Source organism: Rana temporaria, chromosome 6, assembly GCF_905171775.1.
Source record: "Rana temporaria chromosome 6, aRanTem1.1, whole genome shotgun sequence".
NCBI classification, from domain to species: Eukaryota; Metazoa; Chordata; class Amphibia; order Anura; family Ranidae; genus Rana; species Rana temporaria.
The window spans coordinates 140,591,640-140,616,492 of record NC_053494.1 but is presented as its reverse complement, the minus strand read 5'-3'; the positions used below and the strand labels follow the sequence as shown (position 1 = coordinate 140,616,492).

At 40.5% G+C, this 24,853-nt stretch overlaps 1 protein-coding gene across 1 annotated transcript in view; it reads left to right on the top strand.

Annotated features, from left to right (window-relative positions):
* Positions 1-24,853, top strand: part of ERBB4 (erb-b2 receptor tyrosine kinase 4) — a 1,211,692-nt gene that overhangs the window by 893,738 nt on the left and 293,101 nt on the right. Inside the window, exons 11-12 of the mRNA XM_040358486.1 lie at positions 318-408; positions 21,653-21,852. Of these exons, the coding sequence (XP_040214420.1) occupies positions 318-408; positions 21,653-21,852 (291 nt within the window). The remainder of the gene's footprint in view (positions 1-317; positions 409-21,652; positions 21,853-24,853) is intronic.

Sequence of the window (24,853 nt, the reverse complement as noted above, 5' to 3'; positions counted from 1 at the left end):
TGTCAGTGTTTGTCAGATTTCTGTGCAATACTTGTTCCAGTGACAAACCTAACTATCTAGATTTCCCATCACTTTCTAATCTGGTGCCAATGGACGCCAGGAAAAAGTGAGAGTGTGCTTATCCCCTTAGCACCCCAGCACCTTAGCAGGGACACAGACAGCAATAAGGGACAGGGATCTGATACTTCTCCACTCTAACCAAAAGTAAAAAAAAAAAAAAAAGACTAAAGATGCTTTAAGTACTGTAAGTTTATAATATTGCCAAAATGACCATGCACATGCAATGATCTTAAGCCATTGTTCTTTAATCTCTATAGGTTATCTTAATATACAGTCCTGGCCAAAGAATATGACAGATCTTAGTGTCTTTTCCAACCTGGTCAGCATTGGAGGTCGGGATTTATACAGGTAAGGAAAAATGGCTAAAGTTGTACTTAAAGCAACTTGTGCGGAGTGGTAATCTTAAAGTGTTCCTGGATTCTATGGCAGGCACTTCCAAGTACCAAAAATACACAGAGAATCCCAAAACATGGGAAGTCCTGTTGTTCTGATCAGAACTCTCAATGATCAGTTCTTGCCCTATTTTGCCCATGTCCAACATTCCCCTATTGTCCAATGAGGCTTCTATTTACTGACCAATGGGCAGGTACAGAGAGTGGGGGGTAATGGGGAGGAGCTCAACTTCCTGCATAAGAGGGGGATCTAAGTTTTGGGGCTCCTTAAGCCATTTTTAAATAAACTCATGCTTAGATGATGGCACTATATCTCAATGTAGGGTCACCAAGGACTGCATACAGCCACCCACACATCATGCTGCCCCATCAGTGACATTTCTCCATATAATAAAAATGTGTTGATTACCACCCTGCCTGCCAGTGCTGTCTGACAGGATCCTTATTGGTGCCGTCCTTGTGAAGTCTATACATTTTTGCTTGTGGAATATTGTATAGTTACAGATTACTCATTTGAGTTGGTAAACCAATATTTTGCCTTACTCATATAATCATAGTCTCTGTCCAGTCTTTTCACTCCAAACCTCAGTGTGCCATGTATGTCATCTAATTTTAGTCGTGTGATATCAAGGTTATCTGTCTTTGCATCTCAACATAATTGGCCTAAGGTGCAGAAAGTATTAATATGGTTATGTGTATGCAGGGCTGTCTTAATGCATGGGCACCCCTGGGCACTGCGCAGGGGCCCAAGGTGCATGGGGGCCCATGATAATCTTGTATTACAACATACTTGCCAACTGCCCTGGATTTGCCGGGATAGTCACGCTTTTTATTAGACTTTCTTGGGCAGCATCCGGAAACCGTGCCCCCCTTAATCCCCCCCGTACTGTGCCCTTTGTGTTGATTAGTCCTTGATTCATGGTATGTTTTGATATTGTTTAAAATCAATTTTATTTAAAGTACTCATAAATATATCAACTACTCATATTTAAATTCTTGAGAGTAGGTGTGTAAATTGGGGCAGGTTGGTAGAGGACCACGTGCATTACTTTGCCCAGGGGCTCATGATGCTATTAAGATGGCCCTGTGTTCATGGGCAAAGCATGGGCCAGGTTCACTTTAAAGTTTACATGTAGTACAAATTAGACTTGCTTTATTGGATTTAATAACATATGTTATAGCCATAAGCAGTGTTGGTCTTTAATATATAATTTTCTGTTATTGCACCATCTTTTTAATTATCTTTGAATATGTCAGATAAATTACCTGTTGCACAAGTAGTCAAATCTCAATGTTCACAGCATAAAAGCCTGTTATTTTACAATGCTCATGGTATGTGGTTACTTATGTAACCATCTTTCCATCTGTGTGGAGTTTTCAGTAAAAAAAAAAAAAAAAATGACAAGCAGCAGAATAACAAATCTATACTTACGAAACACAATCTGATTGTCTATGTGAAGCCAGGAACAGCCGTATTTGTGTTACAACTCATGTACTTGCATGAATTTTTAATGAGCATTGTGTGATCTTGGTCTAAAAAAACAGATCGGTAATTTTAGCCCCCACAGGAGTGATCAGCTAGGGAGCTGCTTGGTTTGGATACAACTTCTTCCAATTAAGGTGAGTTTACTGCAGAAAAGGGTTAGTTTAGTGCTAGGTAGTGATGAGCCAAATTGCCCAGGGTTCAGTTTGTCTGAACTTCAAAAATCAATGGGAGACAAATCTATCTATTAAATATGCCCATTTGTCGGCTAATAGGTAAGGGGGGGGACAAATGGAAGAAGAAAATATGGACAGCCATACTCCAAAAAAACCTTGATGGTTTTCTTTATTTAAAAAAGGAAAAATGTACTACAAGTCACAGCGGGAGTAAAACAGCTGACACTTTAAATTAGTGCTTAAATTAGTGCATAATCATGGGGGGGGGGGGTTGTCACAAAATATTTTATTTTATTTTAAATCTATGTGGCAGGTAGCAGTGATTTTTTTTTAAGCACTGATATTTACAAAGGAAAAAAAGCATTTTTAAATTGTGTGGCCCCGCGCCAAGCATACCAGATTACATGCCATCAACATGGACGATGCCCATGTTAATGAGGACAGGGGCCTTATCCTCACAACCCCTGAACAGTGGTTGTGAGGGTCAGTGAGGTGGGGGGCTTATTGTATTCTGGAAATCCTCTTTAATAATAAGGGAACACCTAGCTACTATAGATACAGATAGTACTCCTACTAATTCACAAAAATAAAATGTCAACTAGAACTAAAGACACCCAAATGTTTGACAATTACTTTATTAGAAAATTTAAATATCCAAAAAATTACCTTTGTTGTAAATCCATCATCAGTCGCGATGCCCGCCACTGCCAACTCAAAACCCGACAGCCGGCTGCACTCGACCAATCACCTACAATAACACTCCATGAGCTGTCATCTGCTATATAAATGAAGGGGTGGGGATAGTGATGACATTCCATGAGGCCATGTTTAGGCAATGAAGTAACTGGCTCTATTCCCCAGGTATTCCAAGCCATGTAAGGGAAGGGGCCAAATAACATCCATGGTTGGTAAGAATGCAGAAGCTGCCACTTTCTTGGCAACCATTGACAGCCAGAAGCCATCACATTTATTCATGATGATTGCCCTAAACACTTGGCATTAGTGCAAAGTTCTTAACAGTCATTGTTGGTCCACACACTAAGTTCAGCCCTAGTACTAGGGGTTACTTTAGAACATAATTGTCCATCACAATTTTTTTTTTAGCTTTGAATGGAATGGGGAAGGATTATTCAGGGCTCCAATCTATTTACCTTAAATTCCTGTCCTGCTGACAACATTGTACTAGACAGGAATATATCACCAGCTCATTGGTGGCCATGCTCTGAGGAGACCAGGGAAAGTAGATGGGATAAAATGCATAGGCATCAGGGGGACATGCCCCAGAGCACGGACCCTTGCCTTAGACGTTTGGCATGCACGCCACAAGCTGGAGATATGTCATGACAGCCATGGCTATGCCTTAACTACTACATTACTGTAGGACAGCAACTTCTCCCGTTGAATGTACAGCAATTCCGAGGAATAAATGATATGGTCTGCCAGTGATAAGAAATTGCATACTATCCTTCATTGTTGCACTGGAATTGTTAAATAATTGTATTTATGTTATTTGAAATATAGTAGCCTATAGCAGATGTCAAATCCGCATTTACTTTCTTTTGATTATTTTTTTTAAAAGTCGTGTGAGAAGATGACGTTTTTAACCTTGCTGAGGCACCAAGAACCTAAAGCCAAAAACTACCAGTGCCAGATTCTCAACTTTGAATGCAAATACATCACGACAAAGTGATAATAAATGTGAAACTTTTGCCATGTAAAATGGTTTACACAAAACAATTTCACTTGTGATCTTAAGTGTTTGCCTGGAGTTTAGTTTCAAAAGGTTGTCCCAAATAAACACAGATTCTGTGCACCAGTGTTAAAAGTATTCATAGATAAACTACTGCAGAAAGGCAGCGATCAGGGAGGACTGACGGGCAACTAACCAAGTGGCTCTTTCATAATAATAATAATAATAATAGTAGATTTCTGTGGGATAAAGAAAGTGTACTATGAAAAATGTATCATGGCACCACAGCTATTGATGGGCATGGTGAAAAGTGGGTGCATATTGTGAAGTATCTTTTCACATCTCCCAGCATCGGCTTTCTTTGTGATTCTTAGCATTACATGACAAAGGACGTTGGTGCAGAAAGACTTCTCTCTGTCTGTGATTGCAGGTCTGAATTGGGATCAGGTAGCTATCTTAACTCCTGACTGGTCCTGCAGGTCCTTCCCTAATTAATATCTAGTGAAGTGCCCCCAATCAGGGCTGCCAACCCAACATAAGCTATTAGTATTGGCTACCCACTCCTCCACCAGCCCAGTCCTCTCTAGGCAGTAAAACAGTTAGTTACCGTATTTTGTATAGCTTGGAAAAGTATTTTTTTAAGTAGAACACACTGGGGGTTATTTACGAAAGGCAAAAACACTTTGCACTACAAGTGCACTGCAAGTACACTTGAAAGTGCAATCACTATAGATCGCTGTAAATCTGAGGGGTAGATCTGAAATGAGGGGAAGCTCAGCTGATTTTATCATCCAATCCAATGCTGTTTTTTATTTTCCTTGCATGTCCCCCTCAGATCTACAGTGACTGCACTTCCAAGTGCACTTTCAACTGCATTTGCAGTGCACTTGCAGTGAAAAGTGGATTTTCCTTTCGTAAATAACCCCCACTGTTTGTATACCAAGATATTTGCCTATTGCAACTATTTTGATTCTGATGGGTTGATTTACTAAAGGCAAATAGACTGTTCACTTTCCAAATGTAGTTGCACTATGCAAGGGAGTATCCCCAGAGCTTAGTGAATGAGATGAATTTCTGCTGACTTCCATAATCTAATTATGTGCAAGCAAAAATGCTGTTTTATTTTCCTTGCACGAGATTGGGTATTCTTTGCAAAGGGAAACTTGACCACATTCACCAAGCTTAGGGGACAATTCCTATGCAGAGTGCAACTTCACTTGCAGAGTAATGCTGCCTTTAGTGCATTTGCCTTTAGTAAATCAACCCAATGTAGTAATTTCTGCAGTTAAAAATGAAACAAGGATTGTGAACGTTTGCTATGGACAGCAAGAAATGTTCTTATTAGCACACTTTTTACACATCATCTATAGGAAAAATCCTATTTTTAATCATACAGACTTCAGTAGCCAGTGCACAGTGCTCTGACGCAGCATTAACTTTTCTTTTCAATTCCACAAGGCTCTGCAATTACTGTATTAGACTTTGCTGTGTTCCTCTGCACAGACAGAAGAAAGCAGGTGCGTACACAGAGGTTATGCCATAGTGTATACCAGTGCTGAGAATAATTATGTGTCTCTGCAGGGTTGAGGCTGAGAAGGAAGGGCAGGGGGCACATTTAATGATGGCCTTGGCTGAGAAGTTATAAAACACTGCATCCTCAGCAGCCAACGAGCCGGCGGACTATTACACAATATTCTGGCTGTCTGGAGTGGTGACAGCAAAAGCATTTTTGATTTAAAGCACCCGTAGGGTAGCACTCTCTGAAATAGCAGGTGTCCCCTTTAGTAGTTTAAGCTTTGCAGGATAATAGAGGGAAGTAAACAGATCTAAACTGAACCCAGGCTGTGAGCATCGACCTGTCCTATTAAATAAACCGTGGCAATAGTAACATATCAGAGGTTGGACCGACTTCTCTTCTTAGAAGCAGCTGTATCTCACAGCTTTTAGAAACTAAAATCTGAAGTAATGAAACTACAGGGAACTTTCTCAGTCATATCTATGGCTATATGGAGTAAGGAAGGGCAGGCAGAGAAACCACAGGGGTGTGCAGCTTTACTACTGCCCAGGGTTGTGAAAGAACTAGAGGGCTCCTAGGGAGGAGATGTAGGCCCTCATCAGTTCATTATCACCAATGCAAATCTAAAAATGAAAATTACTCTTTGCTAGTAGGATCATGTCATAAGCCATACTGATGTAGCATGTGCAGACAGCATGGATTCATGAAGAAGAAGTTGTCAGGCAAATCTGATTTCTTTTTATGAGTAGGTAAGTAAAACCTTGAACAGAGGGGTGGCTGTGGACGTGGTATACTTGGATTTTGCAAAAGCGTTTGACACAGTTCCCCACACACAGCTCATGTGTAAGGTAAAGTCTACTGGCTTGCGAAGATCAGTTTGTAAATGGATAGAAAACTGACTAAAATACCAAATTCAGAGAGTAGTGGTTAATGATTCTTACTCTTAATGGTTTAAGGTTATCAGTGGTGTACAGAAATTTGGAATAAACTGTTAGCGCAAACACTGGTACTACCGAACACTTAAAAAGCAGGCAATGCATATGTCTAGAAAACAGTCACAGTTTTATAGTCCATATAGTGGTACAAAATGACCAATCCTAAAAAGGAAGGAGATGGAAAGATGGTGGGCGGCAGCTGTCCTTGGAGAAAAGCCAATTCTGTTAGGGGAAGACAAGGAGACAAAAAAGGGAAGCGCCACCTAAGTGCAATATGTAAGATACTATGTTTAATCTCAAAATAAATGCACTTACAAAACACAATCACAAAACAGGCTCATCAGGGTCTCATAATGCGCGGTGCGGTCCAGTCTCAGGTCCATCAAGATCCACGGATCTGCAGGCAGGGAGAGAAATCCATCCTGTGGCAACCAGGAAACAGCCAGGTTCAGCGTGGAGGCGCAGATGATGACGTTATCAGAGAGCGGGACCAGGGAGAGCACCGGAAAGAAGGTGAGACTATAAACAACAGGTTATGCGCTCGGAGACAGGCTCCTTCTACAGGCCTACTGGGATACTGCAGGTGTGATAGTGTAAATATACTGCAGCCGCCCAGAGAACAGCAAACCACAGCACACCAGCAGCATATTAAGACATCTATACACTATAACGAAGGTCTGATCATGAATGGGCCAATGCTTGTTAGATATAGTGAAATGACTGAATATAATTAAATAGCTGTCACGAGAATAGGACCCTGCAAAAAAACATTAAAACACATTGATAAAAAAAGGGATCTCATAATCATACAGCGTCACCAATAAAATACATATTTATATACGTATAAAAACAATGTTTGTATACGTATATAAATATGTATTTTATTGGTAACCAGTGAGTCCTCATAACTTGAAAAGAAACGCAGTCAGAAAGGGGAGGAACGGGGCAGATATTTATAGGGTGAGCCTCCTCCTACAAATTCAGGCTGGCTTGCGGCCAGCCTTCCTACTTATAGATAAAGTTGATCCAGGTAATAGCATATTGCCTCTCGGGGGATCAGGAAATATTTTTTCCCTTGCTAGAGCAAATTGGATCATGCTTTGCTTTTTGCCTACCTCTGAATCAACTGTGTATATAAGATTATGTAGTAGGGTTCTCTCCCCGGTCTTATCTCATTCACTGGCGCTTTGGGACAGTTTGAGATCTGTCCCAACGTTGACCTCAGATTGTAAACCGCTCTCCCATATATTTAACAACCCGGACTTTATACCAGGTTTAGATATTAGCTCCTTCAAGTGGTGGTTGGATAAAGGACTTTACCGAATCGGACATTATTTTACGGCTTCTGGACCCATAACTCTTAACTATTGTAGGAGGCAACTCAAGATCCCGAACTCAGAAATCTTCAGATTTGGGCAGATTCAGCATTTTCTCCATAAAATTTGGAAAGAAAAACCACTGCCACCGCACTTTACAGCTTATGAAACATGGTGCGGGAGTGTAGATGAACAGAAGGGTGGTATTTCTATCATCTATCAATGTTTAGCTTATCAAGACAGTAAGACTCCCTATATGTCAGCTTGGGAAAGGGACCTGAAGCTGGATTGGGATTTGGACACTTGGTCTACACTTTTTTCGAGGGCTTATAAAGGCATCCTGAATGTGGCTCTAATAGAGGCCAATCTAAAAGTTCTGTCTAGATGGTACCTCACCCCTGCCAGGTTATCAATCATGTATCCATCCTCTGAGGCTATTTGTTTCAGAGGCTGTGGTCTTTTTGGATCCATGGTCCACATATGGTGGGAATGCCCTAGAATTAGACATTACTGGTCTAAAATATTTAATCTTATTTACAGAGTTACAGGCTTACAAATATCTAGATCCCCAGAAGTCGCTCTCCTAAACACTCTAGACCCCAAGACCCCGAAATTTTCAAGGTGCCTGATCCATTTTATTCTACTGGGAGCTAAATCTACTCTGGCCAGGGCCTGGAAGCATCCCAAGGTTTCTTTTATGGCTGCCAAGCGCAAGATCTCATGGATTATGGCCCAAGAAAAATTGGCTTGTATCTTGCTAGATTCTAAAGATAAATTTGAAACTATTTGGGAACCATGGGCACATCATGTAGGCATCTCATTAAGGCCAGGCATTCCAGCGTAACATAGGGTAGCTACCTGTGTGTTTTCTTGATCCGATGGAATCGGGAGACCATTTTTTGGGGAGTGTATCCGCTAGCTGACTTGATACTTTTCGGTACTGCTTTTCTCTCTCTTTCTCTCTCTTTCTATATTTCTTTTCATTATCTTCTCTTTTCTCTCTCTCTTTGGATGGTGTTCGTTGATACACTATCCATCCAGGTTTATTTCATTTATGATTATTTCTTTTATTATGATCATTGTGTTTTGAGTTTGCAGATTGTGACAAAAGTCATGTCTTTTATAATGTACTTGTCATTATTCTACAACCTTCAGTAGTTGGTGGTTTGAACCCTTAGAATTCACTATGATTTAAATTACACATGCTTGGATTATATTTTGTAATATAGGACAAAGCGGGTTTCTTCATGAATGTTTTCAGTCCTGATGTAAAAATATGATTTTAGTGGCAGCTAGAGCCGGCACAGTTTGCACCCATTTGGGGTGCCGGTTCGGGCTGCTAATAAACCGATCATTCTTTTTGTATAATAACTTTGAGCCTGACTGGTCGAAACCTGTTTCTTTTCTTTTTCATTTTTTTCCTATGCTATATTTTCCCCCAGTTTAAGCTCTGCTTTTATGTCAGTCAGCTGATCTACCATTACCATGGCATCCTTTTTTATGGGTAAATCACAATTTCTATTTTGCTATTTGGAAGTCACAGAGTAGTTTACATGTACAGTATAATACAAAATCGTTTTACCTTCACGAGCTTTATGTCCTTAAAATCCAAGGCTGTAATTTTGTTATGGGACATCACTTTGTCTTTTATGATCTAGATATGTGCATTTGTTATTTGCTATATTTTGTGAAATTAATAAAAATCTTTGAAAGAAAAAAGATTATGTAGTAGGGATGGTATGATTGTTTTCTCTTTTATTGGTTGAACTAGATGGACTTGTGTCGTTTTTCAGTGTGAGAAACTATGTGCAGTTAAATAGGAACTGAAAAGTACAGCGTTGGTGTGAAACCTGTACTTAAAGTGGAGGTTCCCCTAAAAATAAACTTTTAACATTGCATTTATGAGATTAATGACAATTAGAATCGGCTGTTTTTTTTAAAAAAATACGTCCGTACATACCGTTTCCTATATGTGTTCTCACCGCCGCTTCCGGGTATGATGGTCGGGGCTAATTGATTGACAGGCATCCGACCGACGCATACATCGCGTCACGAGATGCCGAAAGAAGCCGAACGTCGGTGCGGCTCTATACGGCACCTGCGCACCGACGTTCGGCTTCTTTCGGCATCTCATGACGCGATGTATGCGTCGGTCGGATGCCTGTCAATCAATTAGGAAAGCCCCAGCCCCGATCATCATACTCGGAAGCGGCGGTGAGAACACATATAGGAAACGGTATGTACGGACGTATTTTTTTTTTTAAAAACAGCCAATTCTAATTATCATTAATCTCATAAATGCAATGTTAAAAGTTTATTTTTAGGGGAACCTCCACTTTAAGAGGAACAATGATTACAAAGAATGTCCCTAAGTGAAAAGAAAAAAAACATTTCAATATCTTGCAAAAAAATTGTCAATATCTTGTGGAAAAAAAAGCATTGGCAGAGCCAGGAACATTTGGGGGGTAGGTATCCTAAGACCTACCCCACCACTGGTAAATTTGGGGCTCCTACGACCTATGGTTCCAGAGATGTGGGGCTCCTTGCGCAGTCTGTCAAAAGCTACATACAGAGCGGCCAGTTAAAATATAAGCTGGCACACTCTGTTTGCAGAAGACTGAGAGGTTGAGCTCACAGTGCCTCTCACTTCTTGTCACTGAGCTTAATGGACAGCTTGGAGTCTTGGACCAATGGTAAAGTACATTAGCCACAGCTGTCCAAGAAAAATCATGCAGTGGAGGCACACCACTCACTGCAGTGTCATAGAAGGGACATATGTATAAAAGACAAATGCTCCCTTCTAGCCCAGCCCTCTTAACTACAAGGAAAAAACATGTGTTTATGAGTATAAGATTTACCCACAATCCCATTTTTTTCACACAGTTATGAGGGAGAATGAGAATCTGCTGCTCATATATTATTATGCTATACAATATTATTTATCTATTTACTGTGAAATTACTGGTTGGAAGTTATAACTTCCAACTTCAGTAATTTGTCCGTTAAGCCACCTGCTTGAGTACCGTTTTTGAAAATATAGTAAATTACCTTAAAAACAATATATAATCATTTGTATATTACAGCTGCGTCATTGGATTTGATTGACAGCAGCGGGAGCCAATGGCTCCCTGCTATCAATCTATCCAATGAGGAGCCGATCGGCCATGGACAGAACTACGTGGGATCGCGCCCTCGGAAATTTAGGGCTCAGATAAGTAATACGGGGGCTCGGGGTGGCCAGACACAGTAAGGTGTTTTTTCACCTTAAAGTGGAGGTTCACCCTAAAAACGAATTTTTAACATTAGACTAAGCATAGTAAGGGCATTTACTTTCGGCAGGTCTTTTTTTTTTTTTTTTCTCCGTACATACCTTTATATTCTGATTTGGTCCAGGGCTTCCGCGTTCTGATGACTCCGGGACTGGGCGTTCCTATCCCTGCCTCAGGGTTCCGATGACTGCGGGACTGGGCGTTCCTATCCTTCGGTTCGATGATTGACGGCTTGTGAAACAGGTGACCTGTCGCACAACGCGCGTCACCAGATTTCCGGAAATAGCCGAGCTGCGAGTCGGCACTATACGGCGCCTGCGCCCGCCGTGTAGAGCTGACTGCGCAGGCGCCGTATAGTGCCGACTCGCAGCTTGGCTATTTCCCGAAATCTGGTGACGCGCGTTGTGTGACAGGTCACCTGTTTCACAAGCCGTCAATCATCGAACCGAAGGATAGGAACGCCCAGTCCCACAGTCATCGGAACCCAGAAGCCCTGGACAAAAACAGAATATAAAGGTATGTACGGAGAAAAAAAAAATTACCTGCCTAAAGTAAATGTCCTTAGTATGCTGGCTCTGCTACTAGATGTAATGTTAAAAAAAAGAAGATTGATAACAAAAAACACAATATTTTTATTTTTGCTAGAATAAATATCACAATTTAAAAACAATTTTTTTTCCCCTCAGTTTAAGCCGATATGTATTCTTCTACATATTTTTGGTAAAAAAAATCGCAATAAGTGTATATTGATGAGTTTGCGCAAAAGTTATTACGTCACAAAATAGGGGATATATTTATGGCATTTTTATTATTATTATTTTTTTTTTACTAGTAATGGCGGCGATCTGCAATTTTTATCGTGACTGTGACATTGCGGCGGACATATTGGCCACTTTTGACACTATTTTGGGACAATTCACATTTATACAGTGACCAGCGCTATAAAAATGCACTCATTACTGTGTAAATGTGACTGTTAACACTAGGGGGCGATCAAGGGGTTAAATGTGTTACTCAGGGAGTGATTCTAAGGCCCGGTACACACGAGCAAACATGTACGATGAAAGCGGTCCGTCGGACCGTTTTCACCGTACATGCCTGCCAGAGGGCTTCTGTCGGATGGTTGTACTAACCATCGTACAGAAGTCCGCGCGTAAACACTACGCGGGGCGTGTCCGCATCGTCGCCGCGACGATGACGCGGCGATGACGCGGCGACGTGGGCGGGCCTGCCATTTAAAGGCTTCCACGCATGCGTCGAAGTCATTCGACGCATGCGAGGGACGGCGGGCGCTCGGACATGTACGGTAGGTCTGTACTGACGACCGTACATGTCCGAGCGGGCAGGATTCCAGCGGACGGTTTTAAAACACGTCCAGGAATATTTGTAATAAATGTTTGCTGGAATTCGGCCCGCTCGCGCCTACACACGACCGAACATGTATGCTGAAACTGGCCCACGGACCAGTTTCAGCATACATGTTTGGTCGTGTGTACGGGGCCTGACTGTAGGGGGCGGGACTGGGAACACATTATTGGTCTCCTCTCCTCTGACAGGATGTGGATCTGTGTGTTTACCTACACAGATCCATGGCCCTGCTCTGTTACCGGGCACCTGCACCAGCTCCCAAGTGACGTGGCGGGCGCACGCACGCCCCCTAGACGGCCAGGAAGCCCAGGACGTCATATGACACCAGCCCAGGATGGGAGATCCCTCCTGCAGACATCATTTGACACTGGGCGGGATGGGAAGTGGTTAAAAAGAACAGAGGTTTTGATATCACTATAAAAAAATTAATGCAGTAGATCATCAGCATGTATTAAAAAGTTATTTTAAAAATAGAGTTCTCCTTTAACCGCTAGTTTTGGAGTCTAATATAAATTGGGTTAACGAAATATCACACCTGCTGTAAATATTTTTCATAAGCACCTATCATTAAAACCGCTATTACCCAGCAGGAGGTAAGCTAAGGTCGGCAACTAAGGCTTTTCTTTGTCTTCTCTCCATTCTCTTTTTGTGTATCGTTTATGCTGCAAACTATTATTACTGTTTTAAATTACTTGCAGTTAATCAGAATTATAGTCTACACTGCAGAGTTATATACTTAAACAATTCTGTTTTATTTTATGTTTAATGCAAATGTGCGGTTATCATTGATTTTGGCAGGCCAGTGCATAGGCATATGACTAATAACACTTTCCTTAGTATTATACTTTACAGCTAGATCGGCTAATGAGCAGCTAAGCTGCATTAGTTTATTTATTTATTTTAAATCAACGTTCACATATAACTTGTTCAGCAGTTTAGGCAAAGCCACAACCATTAACATATAATATAAAAGTGTATTTGAAGGCAAAACTTTTTATCTATTTTTAATAGTGAGTTTTGTATAACTATGTATGGGTGTTTACTGCTGTTAACTTCCTGATGTGTCTACTGGAGAAAATATTAAGAGAAATCTCCGCAATGGGACATAGATGGTGAAAAAATGTATTTAAAAAGAAACTGTCTGGGGTTTAACTATTCCGTGCTCTGTCAAAATGGAAAAGGTTTTGGCTTTAGATATACTTACATATAGTGATGGGTGAACAGTTCGGCCCGAGCATGAGTTTGGGCCGAACATTGTCTGTTCGCCCAGTTCAGGGTAACACCCGAATTTGCAGAATGTTTGGTGGGTGTTCGCCCTGTTAAACTCCCTGCATTGCACTGCGTGCTGCACAATGCATTCTGCGCCCTGATTGGGTAAAGCTTTATCAGCTGTTAATGGTCATTGCCACTGACGAATAAGAAAAAAAAATTGCCAGTAAAAAAAATGTAAAAAAAAAAATCCATACCTGAACTATACCAGACCACATGCTCTTTAAAATTGGGGGGTGATTTGAGGCGGGGGGTGCTACCCCCCCATCCCAAAGCACGTTATTCCCATGTTGATGGGGACAAGGGTCTCTTCCCCATAATACTAGGCTGTAGTTGTGGGGGTCCGCGGGCAGGCGGGCAGGGGACTTGTCGGAATCTGGAAGAAGAGAAATAAAAACGCTCTGCACTCATCGACGGATGACAGCCAAATGCTTCCTACGCTGTTTGACAGTTCTTATATAGGTAAGGGTGGGGCCACCTGGCAATGTCACCTGGTGGTACCGCCCCCTTGTGATATCACTGACCCAGCATGCAGGGGTCCATGATGTCACAAGGGGGGTGCCACATGGTGACATTGCCAGGTGACCCCGCTCTTACCTATATAATATATGTCAGATGGTGATGGAGGCATTCGACGTTCAGCTGTCAAGGAGTGTGGAGCGTTTTCTGGGTGCAGTGGGCGGCATGATCGATGGTGGATTTACATCAGGGGACACTGTTGTTTTGTTTTTTTGGTGAATGGGTAGGGGTATGTACCCCAGACTCATTCACATTGTTGTGAAATCTGGGGGCCCCCTTCTCAAAGACCTTTCCACCCGCAGACTCCCACGACCACAGCCCATCAACATGGAGACAAGGTTCTTTGGGGTGGAGGGGCATGTTGTCTGGTATGGTTTCGGGGGGGTGCTAACTTTTTTTTGCTGGCAATTGCAACTGCGAGGCAATTTAAATGTGATATGACTCGTTTTTTTTTCTTTAGAAATTACATTTTTGTTGCAGCATGTTCTATGCATGCCACAGATGCACCACTTTAGAGGCAGACTAAGGGGACCGCCATGCACTATTTTTAATGTTTGCATGGATACATGTCCCCCAGCGCAGTACCCAGACCCCCATATACTTTTTATGGCCAAATACTTGCATATAAGCCTTCAAAATGAAAACTTTGCCATTCGGGTAAGAACGTTTTCTCTGTTTAGGAGTTCTGGTGCGAACCGAACAGGGAGGTGTTCAGCCCATCTTTACTTAAATAGACTTACATGGTCTTGTATTTTTTTTCAAATTACAAATGAGTTCCCATCAGGGAGTGTACATTTGCAATTCAAGCAATATACAGATGTATGAAAAATGTACAGCTGCTCTGATCTGCTTTGTGTGCAGATTCAAATTTCTGTGAACAGCATACAAAAGTGGGATACTGTTACATTGCATACATACATAAGATAGACACGCTAATTCTGACCCTCCAGATCATCCTCTTAATTTTCAGCACTCATACATAAAAATCTAAACAATGATTCAAGACGGTGGGAGTTATCGCTAAGAACGATATAGGACTAATTTAAATAAACAATTTATTGGATATATCAAATATAAACTTTAAAAGGTACCACAATAACCATACACCTACACCACCTCACCCACATACATATACATACAGTGCCTTGAAAAAGTATTCATACCACTTGAGATTTTCCACATTTTGTCATGTTACAACCAGAAACGTAAATGTATTTTATTGGATATATTTATTTGTAAAAAAAATTGAAAACCGTTTATCATTTTCCTTCCACTTCACAATTATATTCCACTTTGTGTTGGTCTATCACATAAAATCATAAAAAAATACATTTACGTTTTTGGTTGTCACATGACAAAATGTGGGAACGTTCAAGGGGTATGAATACTTTTTCAAGGCACTGTAAATAATACATACATAACATCAAATTTAAACTATATCAGCTATGTATGTACACCACAAATAGGCATCAAAGCTGGAATATATGAATGTATAAATGGTATATAAAGTAATATATAAATGATCTATAAATGATCTATAAATGGTGATCTATAAATGGACAGTATAAGGAAGGCTTATTGCTCCCCATAGATTGAGCCTGCATGTTCACAGATGAATGCAGAGGTAAAGCTGAAGTTCCAAGCATTACAGTGATGAGTCCAGTAGCACTGTGGTCCAGAGGAAAATACTCATTTAGGCCCATATCTGTCTCATAGCTTCATAAGCACAGGTTCATGCCCATATTGGATGGCCAAAGCATATGTGAAAAACCTCTCCTCCTAGCAACCCAGTAACGTCCAATCCTTATATTGTGTGGGCACCGATTGCCAAGTATATTGAAGATAGACACTCAATCACTTGTAGCCAAATTGGACGTTGATACATTCCACAAGTAGACTCTTGGCTTGTAGTGCAATGAAAGATCAGCACATGCATGTGTAGGATACTTATCAGTCCCCGGTGGTATACAGTCTCAGATCTCAGTCCTGATATAGAGGAAGGCATGTGCAGGTATCTATATGTTGCACATCTTGGTCCATATTAGATCACTAGATCAAGTAGTGAGTTAATTTTTCCTATGAATAAGCCAAACTGGTAAGGCCTTTTTTTTTTTTTTTTTTGCAGCCCTCACTACTTGATTTTTTCTTTTTGCTTGTTGGCAAATTTGGAGTTGTATGATTCTTGAAGATTAAACAAATACTTTTTTTCAGGATTATAAAAAACAAAACAATTTGCCCCTGAGGCCCCTTTGTATGCTTTTTGTCTATAGGGTGCTTTTTGATTCCAGTTCTTTGTAAGGGTAAACCTTTAGACACAAGAGCATCATGTGGAAGCCCTTAGGTCTGCTTTAGTGGATCGCCTTGGTAATTCCACCATTGTTCCCAGTCAGCAGAAAAACTGCCTTCATTTTGTGTGTATGGAAGAACAGATTATTACAGAAGAACTGTCTATTTCAGATCATACCTCTAGGTCACAGACCTACATTTTCCTTGTAACCTGTTAAGCAACTGGCTTGTTTTTCTTCCTTAACTCCAATAATCTCATATATACCCTGCACTGTCAGGTTATTACTCTGCTCACTCAGCTGAAAACTAAGTTACTGAAGTAACTGATACATTTTAAGTTTTTAAGCCTCAGGGCAATTATACACTTCGCTTTCTCCTTGACCCTTTGGATGCCTTTGATATCATTTATGTCTGTGAGATTATGATTGAGACTGAAGAATGCTCTTGGTTTCTCCTTTTATTTACTGCGTAGAAACATAGAAATATTGAAAAGTAGCAGCAGAAAAAGACCAAGTGCTCCCAGTCTGCCCCAAAAATGTTATTTAGATTTTTGTTTTTCACAAGCATGTTTGAATCCACTTACTGTAGGCCTCGTACACACGACCGAGTTTCTCGGCAAAAACCAGCAAGAAACTTGCTGGGAGATATTTTTTTGCCGAGGAAACCGGTCGTGTGTACATTTTCGTCGAGGAAACTGTCGAGAAACTCGACGAGCCAAAAAGAGAGCAAGTTCTCTATTTCCTCGATGGGAATCGAGAAACTTGCCTTGTCGAGTTCCTCGACAGCCTGACAAGGAACTCGACGAGGAAAATGATGTGTTTCGCCCATCAAGTTCCTCGGTCGTGTGTACGAGGCTTTACTGTTGACTGACTTACTAGTGCTGCTGGATGTCTGTCCCAAGCATCAATGTTTGGTAAAATAATATGCTCTAAGAATAGTTTATGGTTTAATCTAAGTTTATTCGATTTTTACAAAATAACATAATAGACTTTGCACTAAGTACATATCCATTAGTACAGGGCAAAAAAGAAAATGGCCAAGTTATATAACCTCTGAACAAAATAGGTAACAACAATTAGGTCAATATACATACACGATTGACAAAGCCAGTTATAAAACAGCTGAACAGTAATATAGAATAACTCCTTAGTGCACACTGTGTAGGCATTATAGCACCCGTAGCAAAACCCCACTGGTACAACAAACATTAGAGATAGTAGGGATGAGCGGATAGTAGGGATGAGCAGAACACCCCCCAGTTCGGTATGTACCAGAACTTGCGAATAGGCATAAAATTTGTGTGGACACCGTTAAAGTCTATGGACACAAACATGAAAAATCAAAAGTGCTAATTGTAAAGGCTTATATGCAAGTTATTGTCATAAAAAAGTGTTTGGGGACCGGGTCCTGCCCCAATGGACATGTATCAATGCAAAAAAAAAGTTTTAAAAACTGTATTTTTTTTTTAGGAGCATTGATTTTAATAATGCTTAAAAGGTGGGGGGCTTATCGTAATCTGGAAGCCCTCTTTAACAATGGGACCGCCAGATCCAGCCCCCTCATGTGAATGAGTATCGGGTACATTGTACCCCTACACATTCACCAAAAAAAGTGTCCAACCACCAGGTAAGGATGTGGGGATGAGGCCCTTGTCCCCATTAACATGGGGACAAGGTGTTTTTGAAAGGACCCCACAACACCCTCCCCATGTAGATGGCATGTGGCCTGGTATGGTTTATGAGGGGGGCCCTCTCTTGCCCCCCTTTTCCTGTATCCTGCCAGGTTGAATGCTCGGATAAGGGTCTAATATGGATTTTGGGGGGTTCCCCTTAAAATTCATACCAGATCTGAAGGGCCTTGTATGGATTTTGGGGGGTCCCCATGCCATTTTTTTTTATTTTGGCACAGGGTTCCCCTTACTATCCATACCAGACCTGAAGGACCTGGTATGGATTTTGGGAGTATCCCCATGCATTTAAAAAAAAATGGTGCAGGGTTCCCTTTTTTAATATCCATACCAGACCTGAAGGACCTGGTATGGATTTTGGAAGTATTCCCACACATTAAAAAAAATAAAAAATAGTGCAGGGTTCCCTTTTTTAATATCCATGCCAGACCAAAAGCACCTGATAATGGACCTGGGGGGGATTCCATGTTTTCAATGATTTTTATCTATATTGCCAGGATTCGGCAATACATTACAGCCGCAAAGAGCTGTTTCAGAGATATAGGGGGTTATTTATGAAAGGAAAATCCACTTTGCACGACAAGTGTACTGCCAGTGCTGCCCAGAAGCGATTCAGTTCGCATGCGCCGCGCTTTATACGTTTTTCATTCATTCAGTGCAAGTGCAGTCGCTGTAGATCTGAGGGGGATATGCAAAGAAAAAACAATGTTTTAGCTTGCAAATGACTGAATGATAAAATCAGCAGAGCTTTCCCTCATTTCAGATCTTCCCCTCAGATCTACAGCGACTGCACTTGTAGTGCAAAGTGGATTTGCCTTTCGTAAATAACCCCCTCAGTCTGAAATTTTAGTCATAAAGTCATTACAGTGGATATTAGGGGGGGATAGTTGTACAGAGTGTAATAATAAAGAACCAAAAAGCTCATTAATGGTTTTAGGGTGGTAAGTGACTGTTTGCCTTTTTGGTCCCTGAGTTTTGTGATTGTGGTTAGACAACTTCTAGAGAGTAGGGCCCTGGCCAGTAATTTTCCTGGTTTATTACCCTCAGCATAATAGAGTTTTCTAAACCAGTCCCTAATTGACATAGTTTTATGATCCAAAAGTTGGTGAAGTTTGAGCCTGGTTTCAGATAGCTGAAGCATAACTGCATGGGACTGTTCTTGTTTATGGGACTTCTTCAGTCGGATTATACATGCAGTGAAGGCACATATTTGGTTAGGCAGTCTTTTTTAAGTCTACAGACGTGTTTAATGACCACGCCTCGTAGAACACTGATCGTCTACAAGTAAAGAGTCGCTTAGCCTCCAAGTCAACTCTTGTTGTGATAGATTATATAGAGTGAGGCAGAGAGGTCAGATAAGACACCACATGCCAATATGAAAATAAAGCAAAAGGGGAGGGGAGGGGAGGTAACAGACCTCAGGACTTTAAAGGTGTTCAATGAAAGAATGTAAACAATTACAAACTGATAAAATGTAATATTGTATTACAATAATAAAAAACATGAAAGAAATGTTCCATCCATATCAAAAAATTGTTTGTTCTATTTAGAAGGCATATACACACACACTACCACTCAACATGTTTCGGTTTACAGAGCTTCTTCAGGAGATTCAGGTGTGCTGTATTAAATGCTATAGGCAACAGAAAAGACTAGAATGAATACTCATGTTGATTGTTTGACAGAAACACACCCATCAAATTATTTGCATATATTAGGTATGCAGATATTCAAAAATAAAATCAAAATTTTTAACAGGCATCAGAAGGTGTAGATGTGGGAAAAGATGAACCTACCCAGGCTGCTTGAACCAGTACTAAACTTGAATTTGGATAAAGAAGTACATATCCCATATATGCACAAGACGCCCTATTTAATTAATTATGAATTATTTACATTCTTTCATTAACCACCTTTAAAGTCCCAAGGTCTGTTACCTCCCCTCCCCTTTTGCTCTTGTTGCGATCTCTGGGAGAGGTCTGGGAGAGACAGGGGCAGGAGTACTGGGACTGGTTACATTAGTTTTTAATTTTCCTTTCTACTAGTTTGAGGTCATGTCCCTGTGTTCTTGATCTTCACTGTTGAAAATATATTGTTTGTCAGCGTATTAGTAATCTCTAAGGATTTATTGTGTGGCCCTTTTAAAGGAGAAGTCCAGCCTAAGCTCGTTTGGCTGGGCTTCTCCTCTGGCCACAATACTGCAATTCGTTTTGCACTCCTGTGATGACCCGTTTTCAGCAGAGAGCAGACTGAAGTCTAAACCATCGGCGATGGTCGATCACTCAGTTCTCATTGTAGAGGAACGTCCACCTAGGTAAATATAATGGGGGGGGGGGCAAATACTTTTCTTTCAAGCTCAAAACATATTTTGTATTATTATGGTAAAGTTTGCACACACATGTATCATTTTATAACGTTGACATTATAATATATTTGCTCTGCCATATTTTTTTTTTTTTTTATTACAAACGTTTTTATTGGGTGCAAAAATAAATGGTACAATACAATATATCCTGAGACAAGAGAAATACAAAATCTACATTGTAACTTATCTTTCTCTAAAATGTCATTGCACAGCTGGTAATGAGTAAGATGTTTTTTTTTTTTTTTTTTTTTACTGTTGTATGATTTAAAGTCCTGTAATTCTGGTTATATGTGCTGAAAGTTGCAATAGTTTAATCTACTGGAAAGCCAATCCCAAATTAGGAACCATAAAGTGTATTTCCACGTTTACAAACAAATTGGGATAATACCTACTTTATATTTGTCACAAGTCCCGTTTCACATAAGCATAAATTAAAAATTAAAAATAAAATTCCAGTTCACCTTTTTTAGATTTTTCAGATTCTGGATGTTCCAGCAAGAAAAACATCCTACTAGTTCTCTTTGTTTATGAGAGGGTAGGCAGGTGTGTTTGCCATAATTAACCTAGTCTGTACTTTGCAGGCAGATCTTCATGATCAATTGTAACTTGATTTGAACACTGTCTGTCCTAACAATGTGTTAAAGGTTTAGGGCCCAAGCTTCTTGCATTGTATGTCAGGCCTGGTTCACACTGGTGCTGCAGTTTCATTTGATTGCCAATGCAATTTTGCAGTGCAACTGCAGTGCGATTTGGTGCGTTTTTATGTGTTTTTGATGCAATTCTTATACTGGTGCAATTTCTGCAGGGGGAGGGCGGAGGAGAATAGTTGGGGAAAAAAACACACTTGAATCACATTAAAAAGCACACGTAAATGCGATATTGACGTGTTTCAATTGAAATCAATGGGGCAAAAACTTGCACTGCATCAAAGTAGCACAGGTACATTCCCTAAAGTCTCATTGCAGGTGCATGGCATTGATGTGAACAGGCACCATTGAAAGCCAGACTCACTCTGACATTATCCAAAAAACATTGCAGTCACAAATAGAAATAAAAATGTAAATGAAAATGTTCATGCATATTGTGTGAATGACAACACATAAACATTTAGTGTGGTTTTCCCAATTGTCACTGCAACCGTGGAAATATGCTTAAGCAATTTTGAATTGAATTTTACATTTAAAAAAATGCATTGGTCTCCTTTGTAGAAAATGCTTATTAAACAAGATGGAGCTAATATGTAATAGTCTGAGTGTAAAAATGGATGTTACTAATTTATTAATCACTGGCCCATTGTTTATACATCGTTTTCTTCATATAGTGGGATTTCACTGCTCATCCTCAAGCAGCAAAGTCTTACTTCTTTAAAACTCCAGTCACTGAAAGAGATCAGCGCGGGTAATGTGTATATTACTGATAACCACAACCTCTGCTACTACAATACCATCAACTGGACTTCACTGTTCAGGACAACCAACCAGAAAACCACCATCCGGGACAACAAAAAAGCTGAAAACTGCAGTGAGTATCAAACGACTAAGTTCCTGTAGTGCTTCAATGGTTATGCTGTATAAGTAGAATTTGTATTTATTTTTTTAAAGTGGAGTTCTGTTTTAAAGTTTATTTACTAAAACAAATTGACATGTTCTTTTTGCATGGGAATTTTTCCTTAGCTAAGTGAATGTCATCAAAAGCATAACTAATCACGTGTATGAAAAATAAAAAAAAGTGCTTTGCTTGTTATGATTGGATGATAGAAATCAGCACACGTTCACCTTATTTATTGAGCTAATATAAACACCCACTTTCAAAGTGAACAAGCCTATTCGCTCTTAGTAAATTAACACTGATGGAACCAAAACATATGACTTCCTTAAGTGACACCAACAGCCAACCAATCTGAATTCGCCTTGTACTGGACTTATTTCAGAAAAGGGAATTCTAATAAATTGCACAATAAAAAGTGGAAAAAAAGTCCACTTGCTATGGTGGCGCATCTGCGGCTTTGATCCCGAACCGCTCTGCAAGCGTCAATCAGTGTTGCCAACCTACCAGATTTAAATTTACTGGCACGACACTCGAAATTTACTAGCACAGCCACGTTTTTACTGGCATTTTACAATTTTAGGTGCAAATTTCAGTATTTAGGCTACAAACAAGTACGCTAGGCAAATAGCAATGTGATTTAGGGTAGATATTAAGGTAAAAAAAACTGGCAAAAAAAGGCCAAATTATTTAGTCACATCACCCCCTGCCTCCATCCCCCTCTGCCACCAACACCCCCTGCCTTCACCCCCCTCTGCGGTGCCACAATCTCCCCCTGTCTCCAATCTCCCCCTGTCTCCAATCTCCCCCAGGCCCCCTGCCTCCAATCACCCCCTGCCTCCATTGTCCCCTGCCTCTATTCCCCTCTGCGGTGCCACCAACAACCCCTGTCTCCATTCCCACCCTCTGCGATGCCACCATCCCCCTCTGCAGTGCCACCAGCACCCCCTGCCTCCAATCACCCCCTGCCTCCATCGTCCCCTGCCTCCATCCCCCTCTGTGGTGCCACCAACAACCCCTGTCTCCATCCCCCACCCTCTGTGGTGCCACCATCCCCCTCTGCGGTGCCACCAACACCCACTGCCTCCATTCACCCCCTACCTTCAATCACCCCCTGCCACTAACACCCCCTGCCTCCAATCTCCCTCTGCGGTGCCACCGCAGCCACCATCACCCTCTGCCTCCAATCACCCCCCGCCTCCAATCTCCATGAGCAGTTCCAAGCCAAACCGAACTCGGCTATTTTTACTGGCACATTCCCGCAACCACGGACATTTACAAACGGGGGAAAAAAGTGCCCATTTTTACGGACTGTCATAAAAATATGGACGGTTGGCAACACTGGCGTCCATAGACACAGACAATGGGACTTGGCCACTTCCCCCACTTCTTTATCACAGGATTTGACTGACAGAAGCGGGAGCCACAACATTGATTGTCTTTAGCATTTCAAAGAAAGTCATATCCACTGCACACAATAGCCATGGAATATTATAATCAGACTTTGACTGTTATGTAGGCTATAGGAAAGTGTAGTTCCTATACTAGTGGCAGCAATGGGGTTAATTTACTAAAGGCAAATAAATTGTACTTTGCCAAGTGCAGTTGCCCTCTGCAAAGGTAAAGCTTCACTTTGCACAGAATACCCATCACATGCAAGGAAAATGTAAAAAACAGCATTTTTACTTGCACATGATTGGATGATGGAAGTCAGTAGAGCTTCTGCTCATTTACTAAGCTCTGGAGCAACTGTATATTTGCCTTTAGTAAATCAACTGCAATGTCTCCACCACAGTATACTATGGGGTCTATTTTCAAAAATAATTAATTGGACGAATGTCACAGGCCTGACTGTCACTAATTCTGATGATGTTTTGCTTAATCCTGTAGTTTCCTATGATTGTCAGCTCCATCTGTTGGCCAATGTGCAGCATTTTACTGGCTGAGATATTTCAGAAACAATGCTGCATTACAGCCACTAGGTGGCACTGACAATCATAGAAAAGTTACATATTAAAACAGAATTCCAGACCGCCGCAAGTTTTCAGTGTAAGTGCCTGATCCTCAAAGCACTTACCTGGAAACTTGCGGCGGTGTAACGTAAAGTCGTGTACGAGGCATTAGAGGCGCCTCTCTTCTCTTTTATACTCTGTAGCTCTTGGTGTATTTTGCTTCTAATACCCTTGTGGAGGCTGCCATTTGTAGATGGACATTTTATGATTACACAACTTATCAAATCGCTATAATATTTTTAGATGGACTATAAACAGAAGGACCTATGAATAAAATGTTGTGAAACAAATCATTTGCGTTTCCATTGTTTCTTATGGGGAAATTTGCTTTGATATACTAGTGCTTTGGATTACAAGCATGTTTCTGGAACAAATTATTCTCGCAATGCAAGGTTTTACAGTATATACATATTTCTTACACAATTTTGTTAGGTTTTTGGAGGGGGGAGTGGGTATTTTTAAACATTAGTTAGGTTTAGTCTGTATTTCTACTTTAGGCAAAACATGGCCAACATTTGTGACAGCTGGATGAATGCTTGTGACAATCGTCCAGAAGTTAACCTACACAATTTTTATATAAATTAATTCAGCTATCTACTCACACTAGTACAGTATTGAGATATAAACAAATATACATTGACATTTTTTTTTTTGGGGTACAAATATTGGTACAAACAGTATGATATATATTAAGAAAAATTCAATATATAAGATTTCCTAGCCAAGAAAAATAAGTCAATTTATTACATTAAATATTGGAAGTACAATTTGAAGGTTGACTAGCATCAAATCAATAGTTTAATTGAAATAGGTAAATAACTTTCAGTTCACAATGACATCTAATAAGAATTATTATTTCTTCAGGGTTTAAATAGTGTTTAGAATATGTGAACCAAGGATCCCATTTTTTATCAAATAAATAATTTGTATTATATAAGTTATGAAATATATTTTCCATAAGATTA